Below are 19,946 nucleotides of genomic sequence, written 5' to 3'. Positions count from 1 at the left end.
ACAACATCTAAAAATAATCTCATAACCCTGAGGGATTAGGCATACGAAAGTTATGTTAAAATTACTCGTGCCAATAACTGGGATGTTTGTGTGACATGATATAATTTAAATTATGAATGAAAGATGAGCCCATTAGTTGAAAAAAAATTAAAATTTTATGTAAAGATTGTGTCCGGGGCTCCAATCTTGAACATTGTTGATTTTCTCAGATTATTTTAAGTTTTATGCTTTTTTTAAGTACTCAATCATTGTTCTTTTCTTTTTAATTCAATAAATAAGTGTTTCTATTTTCATTAAAATGTTTTTTTCACTTTATTTTCCGTTTTCATGTGGGTAACATCAATATTATTCTTAAGTGTTCAGTTTTCATATGGGTAATACCTATATTACTCTTAAGTGTGCCTCTCCCCTGCAGATTTATACTATAGTATACTTTTCCTATTTACCAAACTGTATGCATTTCCTTCTTTAAAAAACAATACTAACAACAAGAAGAGATTGATTTTATTAAATCAAAAAAAAATAATTTTGTTTCCAATAAAAAGTTAAAAGGAATAAAAATTAAAAGAATAGCAAAAATTATTAAAAACTATTTACTGCTACCTATGAATAACTAAAAAAAGAAATGTTGTTGGTTTACTTTGTTACTTAGATAATCCCACCAATATATAGGATTATTTATAATTCACCAAGATTACCGAAGTACCAAAAGTCTTTTCGCGAAGTTTTTAAATGCATTAAATGTGGAATGGAAAAAAAAAATTATTATGCTATATATAGCCTTGCACCCCCTTCTGTAGAAGAAGAGAGGAGTTCTAGTGGAATTGGTTTATAATTTACAAAGTTAATAACAAGTTTTACGAATGACTATCGATAAATAGTTTAACATTGATAAAATGTGTTTTTATAGGTTCTGCCTAATCCAAAAAGCTTGATAAGTTGAATATGTTTTACATAAAAATGAAAATGTTTAAAATTTAGAAACTAACCAATTAATTATTAAATGATTAATGAATTTTTCTGATTATTCAAATGGCAAAACGACAAAACGCAAACAAACCTTAGAATATTTCTTCCAGAGATTGTTTTCAAGCAATCTATAAGCAGAATTTTTCTGAAAAACAACAAAAAAAGAAGTTAAAAAAACAGATTGAACATTCGAACAAAAAAGTCCTTCTATTTTGTAATAATATCACTGCGTTCTTTTGGATTTTCATGTAAAATCACCATGTAGGTTTATCATGCATTTTGCACGTGCTTATATGAATTATTTTCGCACGTTTTTACTGAGCTTAAAGTGTCAAACAAGTTTTGTAACTTGTTGATCTTGTTACCACAGTTTTCTCCCAGAATGCTGTTCCAATAATAATATCACGCCTCTCTACATTAGATGGTTAGTTTATCACATTTTATTGAATTGGGTAGCACTTTCACATCATTTTCTGTTTCATTTATATTTCATTTATCCAGGGATAAATTATAGTTAGCCATTCGTTAAAATGGCTGACCCTGTCGAATTAGAAACAAAAACGGTGAGTCTTTTTTTAATTTTTGAATTGTACATCAACAAAAATATTTTATTGTTTAGAAGATTGGTTGATCTACCTAGCTAAATTCAAGTTTAAAAAATGGTTAACTGGTTGCAAAATCCATTCTTAAATGTTCAAATGTTTTTCATTTTTTACTTAACCCTTTGAGGTCTTTAAAAAAAATTTTTTTTTGCCTATCAGGTCCAAATTTTTTTTTTACTTATTGACCTTAAATATAACAGAAAATATATGTTTGACCCATGGCTTTTCTTTATTTTTTACAAAAAATAGGTTTTTAGTGTAGCACTAAATTGTTTAATTTTTATTCTGCCAAAAACACTATGACCTAAGTGCAAGTACTAAACAAGAAAGAAAAAACAAATATATGTACAAGCTTGTTTTTATTCTTAAGTAAATTGCAATATTGACTTTGGATATCCTATTTTACATGAAACTCAGTCTCTGTATGGTAAAGTTCAAAACAATCAGTAGGGTGTAGTCCTGGTTTTCTAGTGCAGGTTTTACAATAGTACACGGTTTTTTTTCTACCACCTTGTGTTTTTCTGTCACTGCATACTAAACAGTCTTTGGCATTATTACTTGGAACTTGTGCAATAAAATGTGGCTTTTGGTTGAGGCGCTCATTATCATCTAGTGATGATCGCCTTCCTTTTCGTTCTTGAATGTTACGAACTGTTCCTACTAATTGCTCAATGAGGTTTTGTCTGTAGGTTAGGTGTCGAAGTTTGTTTTTACCATTGCTTTCACAAAACTTATTGAACAATATATAACTGTTTACAACTGCAACTTCCAACAACCAGAAAAATATTTTTCTCCACCATTTTAAAGACTTGCGTAGAAATGAATAGCTGGAACAATAGTGATCAGCTCGATCAACAGCTCCCATATGTTTCGAATAATTTACAATAACAGTTGGTTTATCAATGTCTACAATACCTTGTTTTGTTCTTTGTTTTGCAACTTCAGTTGTTGAATCATGGAAAGTACTCAGCATCAGAACTTGTCGCCTGTCCTGCCATGCCAAAACCATAACATTGGAAGAGTGTACATATGCAGAAACTTCGTGCTTCTTTAATTTGAGTTTTTTTATATCTTCAGGTAACTGTTTTCTATTTTTCATTATTGTTCCTGTAGTTTGTATGCTCATTTTGAGGAGTTCTTGTGCAAGAGGAAAACTAGTATATAATCTGTCAGTGAATAAGTGATAACCACTACCTTGGGCAACCTCTAAAAGCTCATCACACAAATGCAACACGATTCAACTTGTAAACTGCATCATAGGTCTTGCCAAACTTTCAGTAGTGCAATTACCATAATACGGTTCAAAGAAACTAATATAACCTGTTTCACTATCAGCTAAAACAAAAACACGAATGCCCCACTTTGTGGGTTTTTGTGGATTGTACATGCGAAATGCAACTCTACCTTTGAATCCAATAGTACTTTCATCAATTGCAATATTACGAGATGGGACAAAATTTCTAGAACAGGAACTTTTCATTTCTGATACAACACGATGCACTTTCCTTGCACGTTTATTCAGTTCATTAGATGAATTTGATGGTGGGGATACATGCAGCATCCAATGTATCTGAAGAAACCGAGTTCGAGAAAAAACTGCTGAAAAAAATGGCATGTAGTTTAGCCAATCACAAGAAAAATAATGTTTTATACTTGATTTTTCATTCAAAGCCATATTCAAAATAGTACCAAAATAAGCATGAATTTCTTCAAGTGTCACATCTTTCCATTTATGCCAAATAGAATGAGATTTCAATTTGTTATTTTTAATTTTTGACTTAGCATAACGATTAGTTTCAGTTACAATATCTGCAAGTAACTCATCAGTAAAAAATAACTTGAAAAAATCTAGTTCACGTCTTAAATTTATTGAATGCTGAGGGCCTACATTTGCTACTGTGAATGGCAATGCTTCAAATGCAGGAGTATCTTGCACTACTTTTATCCATCCTATGTTTAAAGCAGGTTCGTTATCATCAATTTCATTCAGTTCAATATCTTCCTCTGACTCTGATATCTCTGAGAATTCAGTCTCAGATTCACTAAAAGTGTATTCACTGTCGTTTTCAGTACTTGTTTCATCCAATGCCATCAATACTTCTTCAGTTGTAAAACGCTTCCTTGCCATTAGTAAGTAAATTTTTATAAAAATTTCTAAGAGTATAAGTAAGGCTAGACGTTCAAAAAATGTTACTGAAAAGCACAAAGTTAAAAACACACTATAATATTACCAATTGAACCTATTAAATTATCCAAGTTAGCTTAAAAAGATAATTTTTTCTGTATAAACATCAACATAGTAGATGTCCCGTGGCACGGGACATTAGACCGCAACGACATTTTCATAATGTCCCGTCACACGGGACATTGGACCGCAAAGGGTTAATGTTGCAGTTTTCATTAAACTAGCAAGGTACTCTAAAAATCATTAGGAGCTCACTAAATTATTATCAAGTTATTATGTTATAATTTATTAAGACTTCTAAATTAAATATAAAAATTATTCCTTTAAATATTCAAGTATTTTTCAAATCTAATTACTTATTAAGTACCAAGTATACCAAAACAATCAGATCAACATTAGTTCTAAAAATTATGATATTAAAGATATTGGATAGAGCAAGTTTACTACAGATAATTTTTTATGAGTAATTGTAAATTTTTCTTCCGCGTTTAAATGGTCTACATCTATGATTACTTGAAATTTTTGTTACGTGCAATCTGATGCCAAACCATTATATATTTTAATAGAAAATATACACAGGTTGCCTCAACATTGGGTTATTTTAAAAAAGCAAGTTTTTTTTTCTTATTTTAATTTTTTTTTTAAAGTTTTAAAAAGTTAAAGTTTGTATAAAGCTTCTTAAAAATGTTAATGTATATCTCGAATTTCAGTTCAAAGATTGCAAAAGGTGACAAACAAAAATGCTATTAATCTGCTTAAAGGATTTTCTGTATAAAAGATATATTTCTCAAGAGTGCCAAAAACATTTGTATTAAAGTTACTTATTACTAGATTAATTTAAACTTTATATCTTTTTAAAATGCAGCATTTATGTTATCTGATTCTGGGAATCCATTTATGTTCACTATAACTAATAATGTGGCTTCATTAATTTAAATTACTTTTTATTATCACTGCATGTCACTCAAGATGGCTGAGGAAAACATCCAAGATTGCTTTTTATACTTTTTCATTTAAGTTGTTTTAGTAGCTTAACTTCTTAAATAGTTTGTATTTTGTAAAAAAAAATATAGTTGATAACTTTTTTTATTTAGAGCTCAGGCAGTTATTCAGTGACTGCTGATGCTAACAAACCAAAGCATGGGAAAAAAGCTAAATTAAAACCAAAAAAGATCAATTTAGAGGACCTGAAAAAAGAACTAGAAATGGTATTTTGATTACTATTTCTTATAATTAAACTTTTGTTGCTGTCATAGTTTTTGCAATTGATTTTGTCATTTCTTTTTGTAGTCTGAACATAAAATGGAGCTTAAAGATCTGCTAAAATCCCTAGATACTAACTTAGAAACTGGTTTGACATCTTCAATTGCTGCTCGCAATTTAGAACGTGATGGACCAAATGCCTTAACTCCCCCAAAACAAACACCTGAATGGCTTAAGTTTTGTAAGCAAATGTTTGGTGGTTTTGCCATGTTATTATGGATTGGTGCAATACTGTGTTTTATTGCCTATACTATACGTGTGAGTAGAGAGGCAAACCCAGCAAAAGATGAGCTATACTTAGGCATTGTTCTGGCTGCTGTAGTTATTATCACTGGATGTTTTTCATATTATCAGGTAAAGAATTGATGTAAACAAATTATCCTTCATAGTTTATACTAATGCTTTAAAATCTTAAATTTCTTAAAGAGTTTTTCTTCTAACATTTAAAGAGATTTAAATCACAAGTTTAGTTGTGTTTATATAATGAACTGCTTTTTAAATATATACTTGTTTTGAATATTTAATAAATATAACTTAACAAGTAAAGAAAAATTTATAAAAAGTTATAAGTTTTGTTTAAACAAGTAATGAAAGTTTGTTGTTCATTATATTATAACATTTAGGAATCAAAGAGTTCTAAGATCATGGAAAGTTTTAAAAAGATGATACCACAGGAAGCTATTGTGTTACGAAATGGTCAAAAAACCACTCTTAATGCTACTGAATGTGTTGTTGGTGATATTGTATTTGTAAAGTTTGGAGATAGAATTCCAGCTGATATTAGAATTGTTGATTGCAAAGGGCTTAAGGCAAGTAAATATACTCTGTTTATATGAATATGTGTTCATTAAAGTCATTAAAAGTAGTATTTAATATTTGAAAAACAGTTGCTTTTGAGTTTTTTATGTACATATAGAATCCTAAAAAAATTGTTAATTTTCTAATAAGATTAAATGTTTCAAAAATCAATTATTTTTAGGTAGACAACTCTTCGCTTACTGGAGAATCAGAACCCCAAGCTCGCAGTGTTGATTGCACATCTGAGAATCCTATTGAAACAAAGAACCTTGCTTTTTTTTCAACTAATGCTGTTGAAGGTACTGCAACTGGAGTAGTTGTTAGAATTGGTGATAATACTGTTATGGGTCGAATTGCTAATCTTGCATCAGGACTGGGAAGTGGACAAACTCCTATTGCTTTGGAAATTGAACATTTTATTCATATTATCACTGGTGTTGCAGTTTTCCTTGGTGTAAGTTTCTTGATCATTTCGCTTGCAATGGGATATCATTGGCTTGAGGCTATCATCTTTCTTATTGGTATAATTGTTGCAAATGTCCCAGAGGGTTTGCTAGCTACTGTTACAGTAAGCATTCTTAATTATTTAGAATATTCTTTTTTTTGCATGACCATCAACATCAATGAAAGTTTCTGCTAAAAATATGCTCATTTTATGTTTTTATTTTATGAAAGGTATGCTTGACCTTGACTGCAAAAAAAATGGCTAAAAAAAATTGTCTTGTGAAACACTTGGAGGCAGTTGAAACACTTGGAAGTACCTCAGTCATTTGCTCTGACAAAACTGGCACATTAACTCAAAATCGCATGACTGTAGCTCATATGTGGTTTGACAAAATAATTGTTGAGGCTGACACAACAGAAGACCAATCAGGTGTTGCTCATGAGAAAGGATCATCTACATGGAAAGCTCTTGCCAAAGTTGGAGCATTGTGTAATCGTGCTGAGTTTAAACCTAAACAGGAAAATATTCCTATTCTGAGGTGTTGCATTAACTTTGATTTCATCTTTTTATGAATTAGCTTATCCAAAGTAAAAGTAAAAACAAAAAAAAACAAAACAGTTTAACAGTATGCCAAAGTGAGTTTAGAACAAAAAAGTAAATGTAAATAACATGCTAAAATAACTTATAACTTCAAAAAAGTTGTAGAAAGTTTAAATTGGAAAGAAATTATAAGAAAATTTAATTACTTAAACAGTTTGTGTAAAAATTTCATATACAAAGTATAAACAGCAAAATTATTTAAAAATAAACTACTTACTCTTAACTAAAAAAGAAAGTTAGATAAAAAGATATGAAAAATTTAATTTGTTTAACGATAATAAAATGCATTGAATTTTCAATACACATAATATCTTAAACTTAAGTTATCTTTTTGTTTTATAGAAAAGAATGTAATGGTGATGCATCAGAAACTGCCATATTGAAGTTCATTGAACTCTCAGTAGGTAATGTTATGGATATAAGAGCAAAATATAAAAAGGTAGCAGAAATTCCATTTAATTCAACTAATAAGTATCAAGTCTCTGTTCACGAGCAACCTGATGATTCAAGATATCTTCTTGTAATGAAAGGTGCACCTGAAAGAATATTGGAAAGATGTTCAACAATACTTATTAATGGTGTTGAACACGCCTTGGATGATGATTTTAGGCAATCTTACAACCATGCTTATGATGAATTAGGTTTGTTGGCAACAATCATACATTTTTTATATTATTATTATTTGAAAAGGTTAAGTTTTGTAATTTTGAATGTCTTCTAGGTGGTCTTGGTGAACGAGTGTTAGGCTTTTGTCACTTCTACCTACCTGCTGAACAATATCCTAGAGGTTTTGAATTCAAAACTGATGAAGAGCAGAATTTTCCATTAGAAAATTTTTGTTTTGTTGGTCTATTAAGTATGGTTGATCCTCCTCGAGCTGCTGTACCTGATGCTGTCAGCAAGTGCAGGAGCGCTGGTATATTCTCAAATAAATGTTCTACCATAAACAATCTGTTTTTAGATTTTTCTTACTTCTATTTAACCACTAAACTTCATTCACATTTAGTAAACATCTAAAGTGTTTATTAACTATACAACATGTATATAGTGTTATACACTATATATACTAGTTATAGTTAGTAAAGACAAAATAAAACTGAAATCTCAGTATCTACATTTATTGTTATCTAATATATCTAAATCACAGTTCTATGTAAAACAGATGTTTAAGAAAATGGAAAATTTAAAATGTATGAACATTTAAAATTTTTTTTAAATTGTAAATTAAATATGAAAAGTAAATTACAAAAAATTTAATTTCTTAAAGTATTTTCTTATAGGTATTAAAGTTATCATGGTCACAGGTGATCACCCAATTACAGCTAAAGCAATTGCAAAAGGTGTTGGAATCATTTCAGAAGGGAATGAAACCGTAGAAGACATAGCTCAGCGATTGAACATACCATTAGCAGAAGTGAATAAACGTGATGCTAAAGCATGTGTTATCCATGGATGTGTGTAAATTTATTTAAAATCATCTAAAATTACTTTAGTTATTTTACTGCAATTTTTAAAATAATTTTTTTTTTATCTGAAGCTCAATTAAAAGACATATCACAAAATGACTTGGATGATATTTTAAGACACCATGCTGAAATAGTGTTTGCACGGACTTCACCACAACAAAAGTTAATCATTGTTGAAGGTTGTCAGCGACTTGGTGCCATTGTGGCTGTCACTGGTGATGGTGTGAATGACTCGCCTGCATTAAAAAAAGCTGACATTGGTAAGATTTCCATGATGCTTATGAAGTTTTTTCTTATGCATTTTTAATTTTATTTGAAAAGCTTAAGCTACTTTTACTTCTTGTAGGTGTTGCTATGGGAATTGCAGGATCAGATGTTTCTAAACAGGCTGCTGATATGATCTTGTTAGATGATAATTTTGCTTCAATTGTAACTGGTGTTGAAGAAGGGCGGCTTATTTTTGATAACTTAAAAAAATCTATAGCCTATACTCTGACCAGTAATATTCCTGAAATATCCCCTTTTCTCATGTTTATCTTATTTGGTATCCCATTGCCATTGGGAACTGTCACTATACTTTGCATTGATCTTGGCACTGATCTAGTTCCAGCCATCTCATTAGCTTATGAAAAGGCTGAAAGTGACATAATGAAGCGTAAACCACGAGATCCTGTGCGAGACAAACTTGTCAATGAGCGCCTAATCAGTTTGGCATATGGTATGATTGGTATGATACAGGTAAATTTTTTTACTATTCTAAAAAAATTCTATTTTTAAGAACTTGTGTTGTTCACTGTTTTTGCAGAGTTTTTTTTTTTTTTTTACTTATAATAATTACTTGTTACCATATATGGTTCACTTTCTTTTGTTAGCATGTTTTTATTTTCTTTTATTACAGGCCTCTGCTGGTTTCTTTACATACTTTGTAATCATGGCTGAAAATGGTTTTTTGCCATCATACTTGTTTGGAATTCGACCTAGATGGGATGATCAACAACTTAATAACCTTCCTGACTCCTTTGGAAGTGAGTGGACATACTTTCAACGTAAAGAATTGGAGCTAACATGCCAAACAGCTTTCTTTACTACGATTGTGGTAGTGCAATGGGCTGATGTTATTATCAGTAAAACTAGAAGACTTTCTCTTTTTCATCAAGGCATGGGGTATGTTTAATAATTTTTAAAAAGAAAATAACTTTTTATTCAGTTATTTAAGTGTTTTAGTAAAAATGAACTCCCTTTTTTAATAAAAGGTTATTTTGTGTAATATTCTATTTAGCAATTGGTTCCTAAATTTTGGATTGTTCTTTGAGACTGCTCTTGCAGCTTTTCTCCAGTATACTCCTGGAGTAAATATAGGACTTCGTCTTCGTCCAATGAACTTTACATGGTGGTTACCTGGACTTCCGTTCAGTTTGTTAATTTTTGTCTATGATGAAATTAGAAGATATCTTTTAAGGAGAAACCCACAAGGTTTGTCATTTTTTAATCTGCAAGTAAGCTTGCTGTTCACTAGTCAAATGTAGTAGGTTTAGGCTGAAAATTTGATTACTTCAAAAATTTTAGTTTCATGATATTAAGGAATGGTAAACTGACTGATCTATGAAGAGAACAATTGTTTGGCATACATCCTAACAAAAAAATCAACTTTTTAGGGTATTTGGGCAAATTTTCCCCCTCCCCAAATTTTTAAAAATATTTTTGGGGAATATTTTAAAATTATTATATATTTCTTCAAAAAATATTTCAGTTTTTACTTGTTAAAATATAAAAAAAAGTCCTAAATTGCAAATCTAAATGATTTTTAAATAGATTTATAGAGTATTAAAATAACAAATATGTATAATATAATAAAATTATAATATCTAAGACATAATAGAATATAACTAGAATATATTAAAATAAGAAAGTCCATGAAAAATTGAGAATCAAACTCAAACAAAATTAGGCTTAAGGATAAACTTATAGATAAAGCAACATGATTTATAAATGAATTTATTAAGTATTAAAATAACAAATATAATACAGAATATAATACAAAAATTATCAGTTACAAGACATACAGTTTTATATAAAAGATAAGTAATCGTATTACAATAGGGAAATCCAATAAACTTATGGATTTTACAAATTTTTCACAGACTATTTCACAGACATTCCAATGATTGATTTATATGAAATCATCTAAACTCTATTGCTTGAGTATTCAACCACTGTTCTTCTCAGTAGTACTCCATGGTTTGATCTGAATTCAGATGTTGCGAATCTACTCAGAGTTTTCAGCATGTTGTGATGAACAGATTCGGAACATTGCTCAGCAAATATGCCTAATGGTATTCTAATATTGTTTAAGAAATTAATGAGGTGGTGTTCAATAATATGACCTTTCCACCCCATTGAGAGATTGTGGTTAAAGTTAATTTTATCATAAAGTTCAGTTTCTTAAATCAAAAGTAAAAAAATAAATAGCTAGTCTATGCCTATGACTTAATATTTTTAAATAAGAATTGTTTCCATGTTTATTTCTACATCATATTCAATAATTACTTTCCTAAAATTTCTTTTTTCAAACTTTTCTTAAAAATTATTTTCAAATTTTAATTTGCCATTAACTTCTTAACATACATTGCAATGGCATCTGCGTAACCCTCATGAAGAGTCATACCAAAGCACTTATCGACAACTAAAATGTCATGGTTAATGTTGAAATTTAACCATATAATTTAAAGTTATGTTTTAAATTGAAAAAATAGTTCATACACAAATGTGTGTGTGTGTGTTTGTTTGTGTGTCTGTTTGTGTGTGTGTATAAATTACCTATAGAAAATGATTTTAACAGTTCAACAACTGGATTATAAGAAGGATAATGGTCAAAAATATGTTGTTCCAAATCAGGCAGAAGCTTCCGAATTTTGTTAGCATTTCTACCATCCAACCCACCTCCATTATATCCATGCCAAATTATCCCATGGTTACTTAGCCATACAACAATTTCAGGTTCTTTACATAAAACATTAGAAATCTCTGTAATAATCTTCATCAGCAAATGAAGTTCTGGTGGAGGAACTACATCAAGTACATAAGTATCTCCAGCTACATCAAGCAGACATGGATGAATAACATTTTTGTAGATTTGCATAGAACATTTCTTAGATTCATTTTCAGCAAAGCTTGTATACAGCAACTTTAACTTATTAAAAGTTCTCAGTTCTCCCAGATTTGACTTTTCACCATTGCAATATAAACAAGAGTATTTTCCTCCATGTCCTGATAAGCCTAAAATTATATTTAGCAGTTTAAGATCTGCTGCTAAGTAGAACTTAAGTCTGTTGAGCATTATTTTCTTGATAATTATCTGAAGGTTCGCATGATTTTCAGTAACATTTTTGACAAATGCCAATACCAGAACTTTCTTAACACCAGTATTTTTGTTTTCTCAACAGTCAATATCTGTTTCTATATTAAAAACATTCATAACAAACTTTAAGGATCCTTGACCACCATCTATTCCAACACAAATAATAACTTTATCTACTTCTCCCCTAACTCCCCTAACAGTGCAAATATGTTCAACAAGTGATTTGGAATCTTTCACATACACAAAATCTTTAATTACAGTATGTAGGATTTTTTTATTACCAACTTTTTTCTTAGCTGTAAACTCCACTTTTTCTACTGCGTAATAATCATCAAGACTAGATGACCATATCTTTATTTTCTTTGAAGTGTTAGCTTCCACTCCCAATCTACCCAAATCTTTTCTGCAATCCATTGCAATTGAATTTATTGTAGAATCTGATAGATCGTGCTTTCTTTTTATACTATAGAAAGTTTGACTTGATATTGTTTTCATTGTCCTCTTCTTTCCTATCTGTAAACTTAACGGAGTCCCACCTGTCGACAATTTTATAGTTTTCCCCAATTGAATGTTTTGAACTTGTTGGATTTCTTTTAGAGATTTGGAGAGGACTTGTTCTAATGTTTTTAAACCTAAAATTTAACATTTAAAACTTGTCATAAGATTTAATAAGAACTTTTATACAGACTCTAATTTATTTATTCTAATACCTTTTGAGATCAACAACATTCTTATGTTCTCCACAGTATCTTTCTTACTACAGGAATGTCGAATTCCAACTCCAATTCTTTGATAACAGTTAAAGCAAATTTTTTGAATAACTTCATTTGATATCTCAGGTTCATTTAAATAAACACTTAAAACATCCGAAGAAATAATTTTTTATACTTTATAAGTTATTATGAATGGTAACTCAATCAATTTTCAAATTGAATAAGTAAATTACAACTTATATTTTATGAAAGTTGATTTTCAAACGTTTGTTACTATGTTTACATTAAAAGTTATACATTACCTTAAGGTTTTACCTCTTTGGATTTATCTCTGGACATAACACATAGTGGACAATCACAGGTTGACTCTGCATCACCTATATATATATATATATATATATATATATATATATATATATATATATATATATATATATATATATATATATGTATATATATATATATATATATATATATATATATATATATATATATATATATATATATATATATATATATATATATATATATATTCAGAGAAATATGGAATACATATTTACCTTTAAATCTTGGAAGTAATCTAATTCTCTCAGACGTGAGCAACCAATTTTCTAAAGTTACAATAATGACTCTTCTTTTTTGGCAGAGTATAAGTAAACCTTGCCGCTTGAACATAAACCTGTTGGGCTAGAAAGTAGATCTGGATTGTAGTTACTATTTGCATACATTTGAACCAGATTTAGGAACTGAGTTCCAGGTTCCAACAAAGAACATTAAAAATTTTTTTTGCCACAACAAGCACAAATAATCTTGCGAGATGATAAATGATCTCTATGTTTATAAGGCATGTCACATATATTAATTATGCTAGTGATATGTAAGTGAATATGTAAGTGATTATGTATGTATATGTATGTGTATATATATATATATATATATATGTGTATATATATATATATATATAATACTAATACAAAATATTTTGAAGTTAGAAATAAAAATATTATAAATTATCAAACTTCTTATAATATCTAAACTTAATCAAAAACATTTTCATAAGGACCAAAATATTTTTTCTACAAATTCTATTAATTAATTTTCCTTTGGGAGGGGGGAAATTTGACCCAATTCCCTAAAAGTTGGTTTTCTAGTCAGGATGTACGCCAAATAATTCGTTCTCTTCATAGATCAGTCAGTTTACCATTCTTTAATATCAGGAAACTAAAATTTTTGAAGTAATCAAATTTTCAACCTAAACCTACTACATTTGACTAGTGTGTTAAAAGTTACAGTTTAGTAACAAATGCTACTTTTGTTACAGGTTGGGTGGAAAAAGAAACGTATTATTAGGCGCCTAAAGATCGTTACATAACGACAAGTGAAGATGTAAAAAAAAAATACGTTTTTCGTGCTGCTTTTATTTTATAACTATTTTTTTTTCAAAGAATTTTTGTCAACTCACATATTTTACGCATTTTAATTCATGTTTTCACCCTTTTTTTCTTTAAAATATACGCAACCGGTGATTATTTGCGATACTTAAACTGTAATTTAAGGTTGGGACATTAGGACAAAAATTTAGAAATGATTTTTCACTTGTTCTATATTATATACTGAATACAAAATAGATAGGTTAAATTTTGCAAGTAATAACAAAATTTGGGACCAGGCTCACCCCATTTTTTTGAACATGTAACTAAGCATGAACACAAATCTCCAAAATATATTTAGCACGGTTATTATGGATCGTGATAATCGATTGAATCGTCTGTTATCTCACAATGATTACATGATTTTTTAATTCGAAATAAACTCTATCATTTGAGCATTCTGTTTTCGTACAATTACACAATTCGTTAAGTCGAAATAAAGATAAAAGGCAAAGTTTGTAAAGTTTCATTATAAAATTCATTATAGTTTTTACTATGTGTGCGAATACTCTTTGTGGTAAAAGTAACTAAGTTATTATAATAGTAAATTAAGTAATTGACCATTGAACATTAATTGAATATTAACATTCGATGGTCAATTAATATCTTCAGTCGACTTCACGGTTAGCAAAGGTCACAATAATGCCAACCTAGCTGACCCAAGAACGCCACTTATATGGGGTGATAGCGTACACATCAAGGTACCCTGCGATGCAAACTTTGAAATCATTTTATTTTGTCCTCGGAAAATAACTTCATTTGAATATTCGAGTTAAGTGAAATTTTGACTTGATAGTGCGCCAATAAAAACACCTGTAGAATGAGAACCACTCTATATAATTTGAAAAAATTTAATGCAAATGTTGCCTACAACCATACCAAACCTTGGATAGAATTTCAGTTGGGTTGGTTCACGGGTTACGGATTTATGGCAGCTTTAGTTTAAATTTTGTAAGTTTTTTGCAACTTATACCTCAAAACGTTACCGATTACTGGGTTATTCGGTCACTATTTTCAAAATCATGGTTACATGAGTGTTCTACGATGTAATACCAACATATTTTATTATAATTATTTAATTGCTACACGTACCGTTTTCATTTTACAGACCAAAGTATTAGTTTGCTATTCAAAACGTGGTTTGACTTAGCTTATACATAGCGTCAAAATCTCGGCATTTCCTTAGAATTTCCTAAGGATAAGCCTTTCTAAGGATACCTACATAAAAAATAAAAAAAAATTATTTCTAAAACAGAAAAACTGTGAAAAAAACCAAATATTTGTTATATTGACTAAGAAAATTGGCTTAAAAATTTTAGATAACTAAGATAACTGACCGTTAAAAAGTTTCGAGGGCCAGTCTGAGGAAAATCAATCTTTACAGATTAGGGTTGTTTTGAAACAAAATTTATAAAAATAATTGCAGAGACACAAAAAGAGAAAATCTCTATCAAAAGTTTTCTAAAAGTGTAATAATTTTTGAAGAGAGAAATGTTATGAAGGGCAGAATAGTCCTTTGAAGAGCCGTAAAAATCGTTTGTAGGACTGTCTCACCAATAAGATCTCTTTTAAATTGTCATTAAGTGTGACAATTATCATTGATTTAAATAGTTACGCAGTATGTTAAAAATTGTAATTGTTAACAAGTGTCATTAATAATTGTTTACAAGTGTCACTAATTTAAATAATTATAAGTATATTAATAATTGTAAGTATGTTAAGTGGATTATTGTCCAATATAAATTTAGGTTAAATTTTGTAAAAGACGGACTTTGATTTAGTAAAGTTCGATTTCGTGAATTAATACAATGCCAAACCGAACAAAGATTCATGATGAAAATCGAAAGTTTGTGTGCTTGCTCTGTCTGAAAAAATGTTTAAGACAGCTTACTGTTTTCCAAGCAGATCAAATATGCCAAATGTATGAGACCAAGATCAATATAAGTGATTCTCGGGTAGGGAATCCAATTACGATTATCGATTACCCGAGTACCCGAGTAATTGATACTTTATAAGCAAGTTCCGAGTAGTCGACTACTCGGAATATTTTTTTCGAGTATCGAGTATAATATTTAAACAAAAAAATGTAAATATTGCACATTCATTTAACTATTAATCAATCGAGTGTCGGTATTCTACCGTTTTTTCCACGGTCGTTTACAAGCGCTATGTTTAGGCACGCATGCGTTAAAAGATTTAAGTCTTGAACTTTTAAAATGGCTGCGGCTCTTAACGACATAAAATATTTTATATGACAACCGTTAATTTGTTAACATTTTCTTTGAAATATAATGCTGTACTCTTGTTTTTAACTTATATCAGTATATTAATACATATAATTTCATAATTACATCAATAAAATAGTATTAAAATGGTCTTAGCGCGCTTAAACTTCATCTCTAGTTAGTTACTTTTTAGAGTAAAACACAGATTTGTTTATTTATTTAAATTCGATTTTTTAAAAATCTGACTGTAGGAATTCAAAATTTTTTTTTTTAAACTTCAGATAAATATGTTCCATATTAATGATATTTTTTTGGTTATTGCTTCAGCTTTTTTTTGGCTTAAAAGTATGCTTTTACTGATAGGACTATGTCCTAATATAATAAAGTTTCATTTTTTATTATTACTTTTAATTTTTCTTACTTATCTTAAAATTAATATTGTATACTTTGTTATCTGACTAATGAGTTATTCCATAATTATCTCCATCTAAATAATAATAATAATAACAATAATAATAATAATAATAATAATAATAATAATAATAATTATATATATATATATATATATATATATATATATATATATATATACACGCACACACATAAATATACACACACACACATACACACACACACACACACACACATATATATATATATATATATATATATATATATATATATATATATATATATATATATATATATATATATATATATATATGTTAGTGTATTCTACAAATAGAGTGCTCAATGTTATTAAAGAACAGAGCAATAATAAATTAGCAAAAATGCTTATATAATTTTTTTCTTCTGTGAAGAAAAAAATTTAATAAGAGTTTTTACTAATTTATATATTTATATATATGTTTGTGTTTTTCTTCTCTTTTAGATGGAAGTAACATGGTTTATTGTATGTACATTTTGTTGTGTTGATAGATACAAAATCAATTGAGATGTTGATTGATTTTTGATTCATTGACACAAATTTGAAAAAATTCTTTGAAATATGAAAAATAAAGAATATGGTATTTAACTTTCTTGGATTACAATCAATTGGATTTGACAATTGAGGATAAAAATACAGTTAATTTTTTGTTATCGGTAAGTTCTTTGAATTACCTTATACTTTTATGGTGTTTATTAGCAATATACAATGGATATAATTATTTGGAAATTTTTACTATTTTGGATACATAATATTCTCATATTACTCAACTTTTTAGTTTAAGAAATTTTGAATGATTATAAATTTGTTACATTTATTTAAAAACTAACATAACTACCTTGCTTAAATTATTTGTAGCATATTTACATTTAATCCTATTACTTTATATCCTCTTATTAGTAACTATTTTAACAAAATATAATTTTTTATGTTGATAAAAACAAGAATAATACCCATAAGAAATGACAGGTGTCATTTCTTAAAAATATAGCTTTCTGCAATGTAAAAAATTCTTTCTTTATATAAAGTTATAAATAAATAACTCTTTTAAATTATTTATATTTTCTTTTTTCAACTTTTTATATTTGCTATATATACATAAAAATAATTCAAATAAAAAAGTTTTCTGAAATAAATAAAACTTTATTTTTTATATAAAGTCAAAAATAAATATCAATTTTAAATTATTTACATTTTCTTTTTTGACTTTTTTTTATTGACATATAATTTTTAAAATGTAACACAGATATCATTTCCTTTTTCTTTTTTTAATTTTAGGTCTCAGCGCTCTATTTTTAGGATTAGTTTTTAGATGGTGCGATTTAAGGATGCTTTTTAATCGCATTGTTGGTGAAGGAATAGATTGATATATTATCTTTAATTTGTTGAACTGATGATGAATTGATTCACCTCCTTGTTCACCATAGAATCCAAAGCCAGCACCCCATTTTTGTAAGAATGGTATCGCATGATCTTCCATCATGTGCAACTTAGGTGGCACTGAACCCTGAGGCCATTTGGCATGATAAAATTGCATTAAATCATCAACATATGTTTCTGTATACAAAAACACAGTTATCAAATGCTTAAGCAGAAGAAAAAAAATTACATTATATTATGTCTTTATTCTTATTATATAATTTATTGTTTAGGTTTTTGCAATTTAGTTTATAGTTGTCAACTATACCATAAAATTTAAAATATAGCTATTAATTATTACATAATTAGATTTTTACGTTTATGTGAGAAAAATTTAATGCAATACAATAAAACAAGCAATAAAGAGGCACTACAATGTAAAACAAATACAAAATAATTATTTAAAATAGTAACTATTTTATTTACAAAACTATTACATAAAACATACCTAGTTGTGTTAATTCAATTATTGTCATAGTACTTTTTGAAGAAAATATGCTATAACAATTGGAAAGCTTATTGAAAAGTTGTTTATACTTGCTACTGATTTCAACTGATTTTTCATGAACAGTTGTTCCAGACAATCCATTGTTATAAACAAGAAGCGGAACAGAATTACAAAGCTCTAATATAGATTTTTTCTGAAAATACACAAATGATACATTACTTGGTACTTTCAGCTTATAATTATCACTATTATTTTATCATCAGCACTATCACCGTCATCATCATTATTATTATAATAATTATTAAATATATATTATATATAAAAATATAAAATATTATATGTAAAACATATAGCACATATTTACTTTTAGCATTTTATGTACATGGTTTCCTATAAAACTTTTCCTATGATATGCTTGTCGCTGTACCTTGAGTTTTTGCAAAATCAACTCAATCTGTTGAATGCATGGTCCCTCACTTTTCTTAAAAATCAGTTCGTTTTCCAAACCATTACACTCTCTAACCTAAAAAAACATGTTTTTTATCCGCATGTCAAAAATAACATAAAACAATCTTATTTTCACAAAGTTATATTTATTAAATTTTATAACAATTTTTACTTTTTCCATTTTTGTTTCGTTTAGCAAATTGAGTTGAGGGATGTAAAGTGACTGAATATTTTCTACACAATCTTCATTATTCAATATGGCTATAGCTACAGTATCATTAACCAGCTGGATTTGGTCATCTAGTTTATCAATGCACCTTTTTAGATTCAAAATTTTTTGTTGTTTTAAAATATAGTCTTGATTCGGTTGAGATAAAAGACAATTTTTATTTTTTAATGATGCTGCCATCATAATGTCCACTTCATGGGCTTCTTCCTCAAACATGTTAAAAAACTTGAGATAAACACCAAGAGCAATATGCAGACTTGGTAAAGACACCTAATTATGCAGAGAACAAAATAAATTTATTATTTAAATATAGTCAATGTGATTCTATGGGAAATAACTAGGGTTCGGACTGTCTGCGCAGATCTGCGCAGACAGTATAACTTGTCTGCGCAGACGTCTGCGCAGAAGTCGGCGCCGACAAAATTTACTGCTTTGCAGACGATTTTTTGAAATCAACAAAAAAAAGTTTTAAAGTTATAAAATGTTTTAAGTAATATTTTAACTTTATTATAAATTTGGTGATTAGTAACAATAGGAGTTTTCAAAGATTCTTACAGTAATAAAAAAATGTAATGCTGGCGCCTATTCGGTGATTTCTTGACATTCAATTTCATTGAGAATTGCACCTTCTTCAAGAATGTAATCAGTCTTGTCATTTGTGTCCATCAGCACGCTATTGGTATACAAGAATACCAGCTTTTCAACTCTCTCATTCGTAAGACGATTTCTTAGTCGCGAGTGAATAAATCGAAAGGTCGACCAAGCTCTTTCTGCTGTAGCCGATGAGCAGATCATTTCGTTAATAGACTTAGCAATTTCGTAAAGAGCAGGATATTTATCGCGACCGATAATGTTCCAATAATTTCGCGCGTTCATCTTGAATATTGTTTCCTTCCTTCTC

The 19,946-nt window shown here is 28.6% G+C and overlaps 2 protein-coding genes and 1 pseudogene across 4 annotated transcripts in view; 1 reads left to right on the top strand and 2 right to left on the bottom strand.

The window, feature by feature from the left end:
* Positions 1-1,269: 1,269 nt before the first annotated feature.
* LOC145186484 (sodium/potassium-transporting ATPase subunit alpha-like) lies at positions 1,270-13,864 on the top strand. Of its 2 annotated transcripts, none has more exons than XM_090095628.1 (14): positions 1,270-1,532; positions 4,851-4,964; positions 5,047-5,373; positions 5,643-5,828; positions 5,999-6,385; positions 6,493-6,800; positions 7,205-7,503; positions 7,584-7,778; positions 8,143-8,316; positions 8,400-8,588; positions 8,675-9,066; positions 9,227-9,492; positions 9,608-9,801; positions 13,721-13,864. In XM_090095628.1, the coding sequence occupies exons 1-14, from the start codon at positions 1,500-1,502 to the stop codon at positions 13,747-13,749; spliced, it is 3,093 nt and encodes a 1,030-aa protein (XP_089951754.1). In that variant the 5' UTR covers positions 1,270-1,499; the 3' UTR covers positions 13,750-13,864. The 2 variants fall into 2 exon arrangements, with proteins under 2 accessions (XP_089951754.1, XP_089951756.1); XM_090095630.1 differs by having other exon boundaries at positions 1,326-1,532; positions 5,643-5,832; positions 6,003-6,385.
* LOC149884885 (uncharacterized) lies at positions 10,513-13,247 on the bottom strand (annotated as a pseudogene).
* A 3,831-nt stretch (positions 13,865-17,695) lies between the features above and the next one.
* The window catches only part of LOC149884877 (uncharacterized), a 59,157-nt gene continuing 56,906 nt past the window's right edge, over positions 17,696-19,946 (bottom strand). For both annotated transcript variants that reach the window (XM_090095637.1, XM_090095638.1), the window contains 4 exons: positions 18,989-19,315; positions 18,734-18,892; positions 18,370-18,562; positions 17,696-18,059 (listed from right to left, as the gene is read on the bottom strand). In XM_090095637.1, coding sequence (XP_089951763.1) covers positions 17,752-18,059; positions 18,370-18,562; positions 18,734-18,892; positions 18,989-19,315 — 987 coding nt within the window. In that variant the 3' untranslated portion in view covers positions 17,696-17,751. The remainder of the gene's footprint in view (positions 18,060-18,369; positions 18,563-18,733; positions 18,893-18,988; positions 19,316-19,946) is intronic.

The sequence above is a fragment of the Hydra viridissima genome, unplaced genomic scaffold (genome assembly GCF_058129835.1).
Source record: "Hydra viridissima isolate aposymbiotic clone 2 unplaced genomic scaffold, HvirCarnegie_v1 scaffold_8, whole genome shotgun sequence".
NCBI classification, from domain to species: domain Eukaryota; kingdom Metazoa; phylum Cnidaria; class Hydrozoa; order Anthoathecata; family Hydridae; genus Hydra; species Hydra viridissima.
This window is presented reverse-complemented; position numbering and strand designations above follow the sequence as displayed.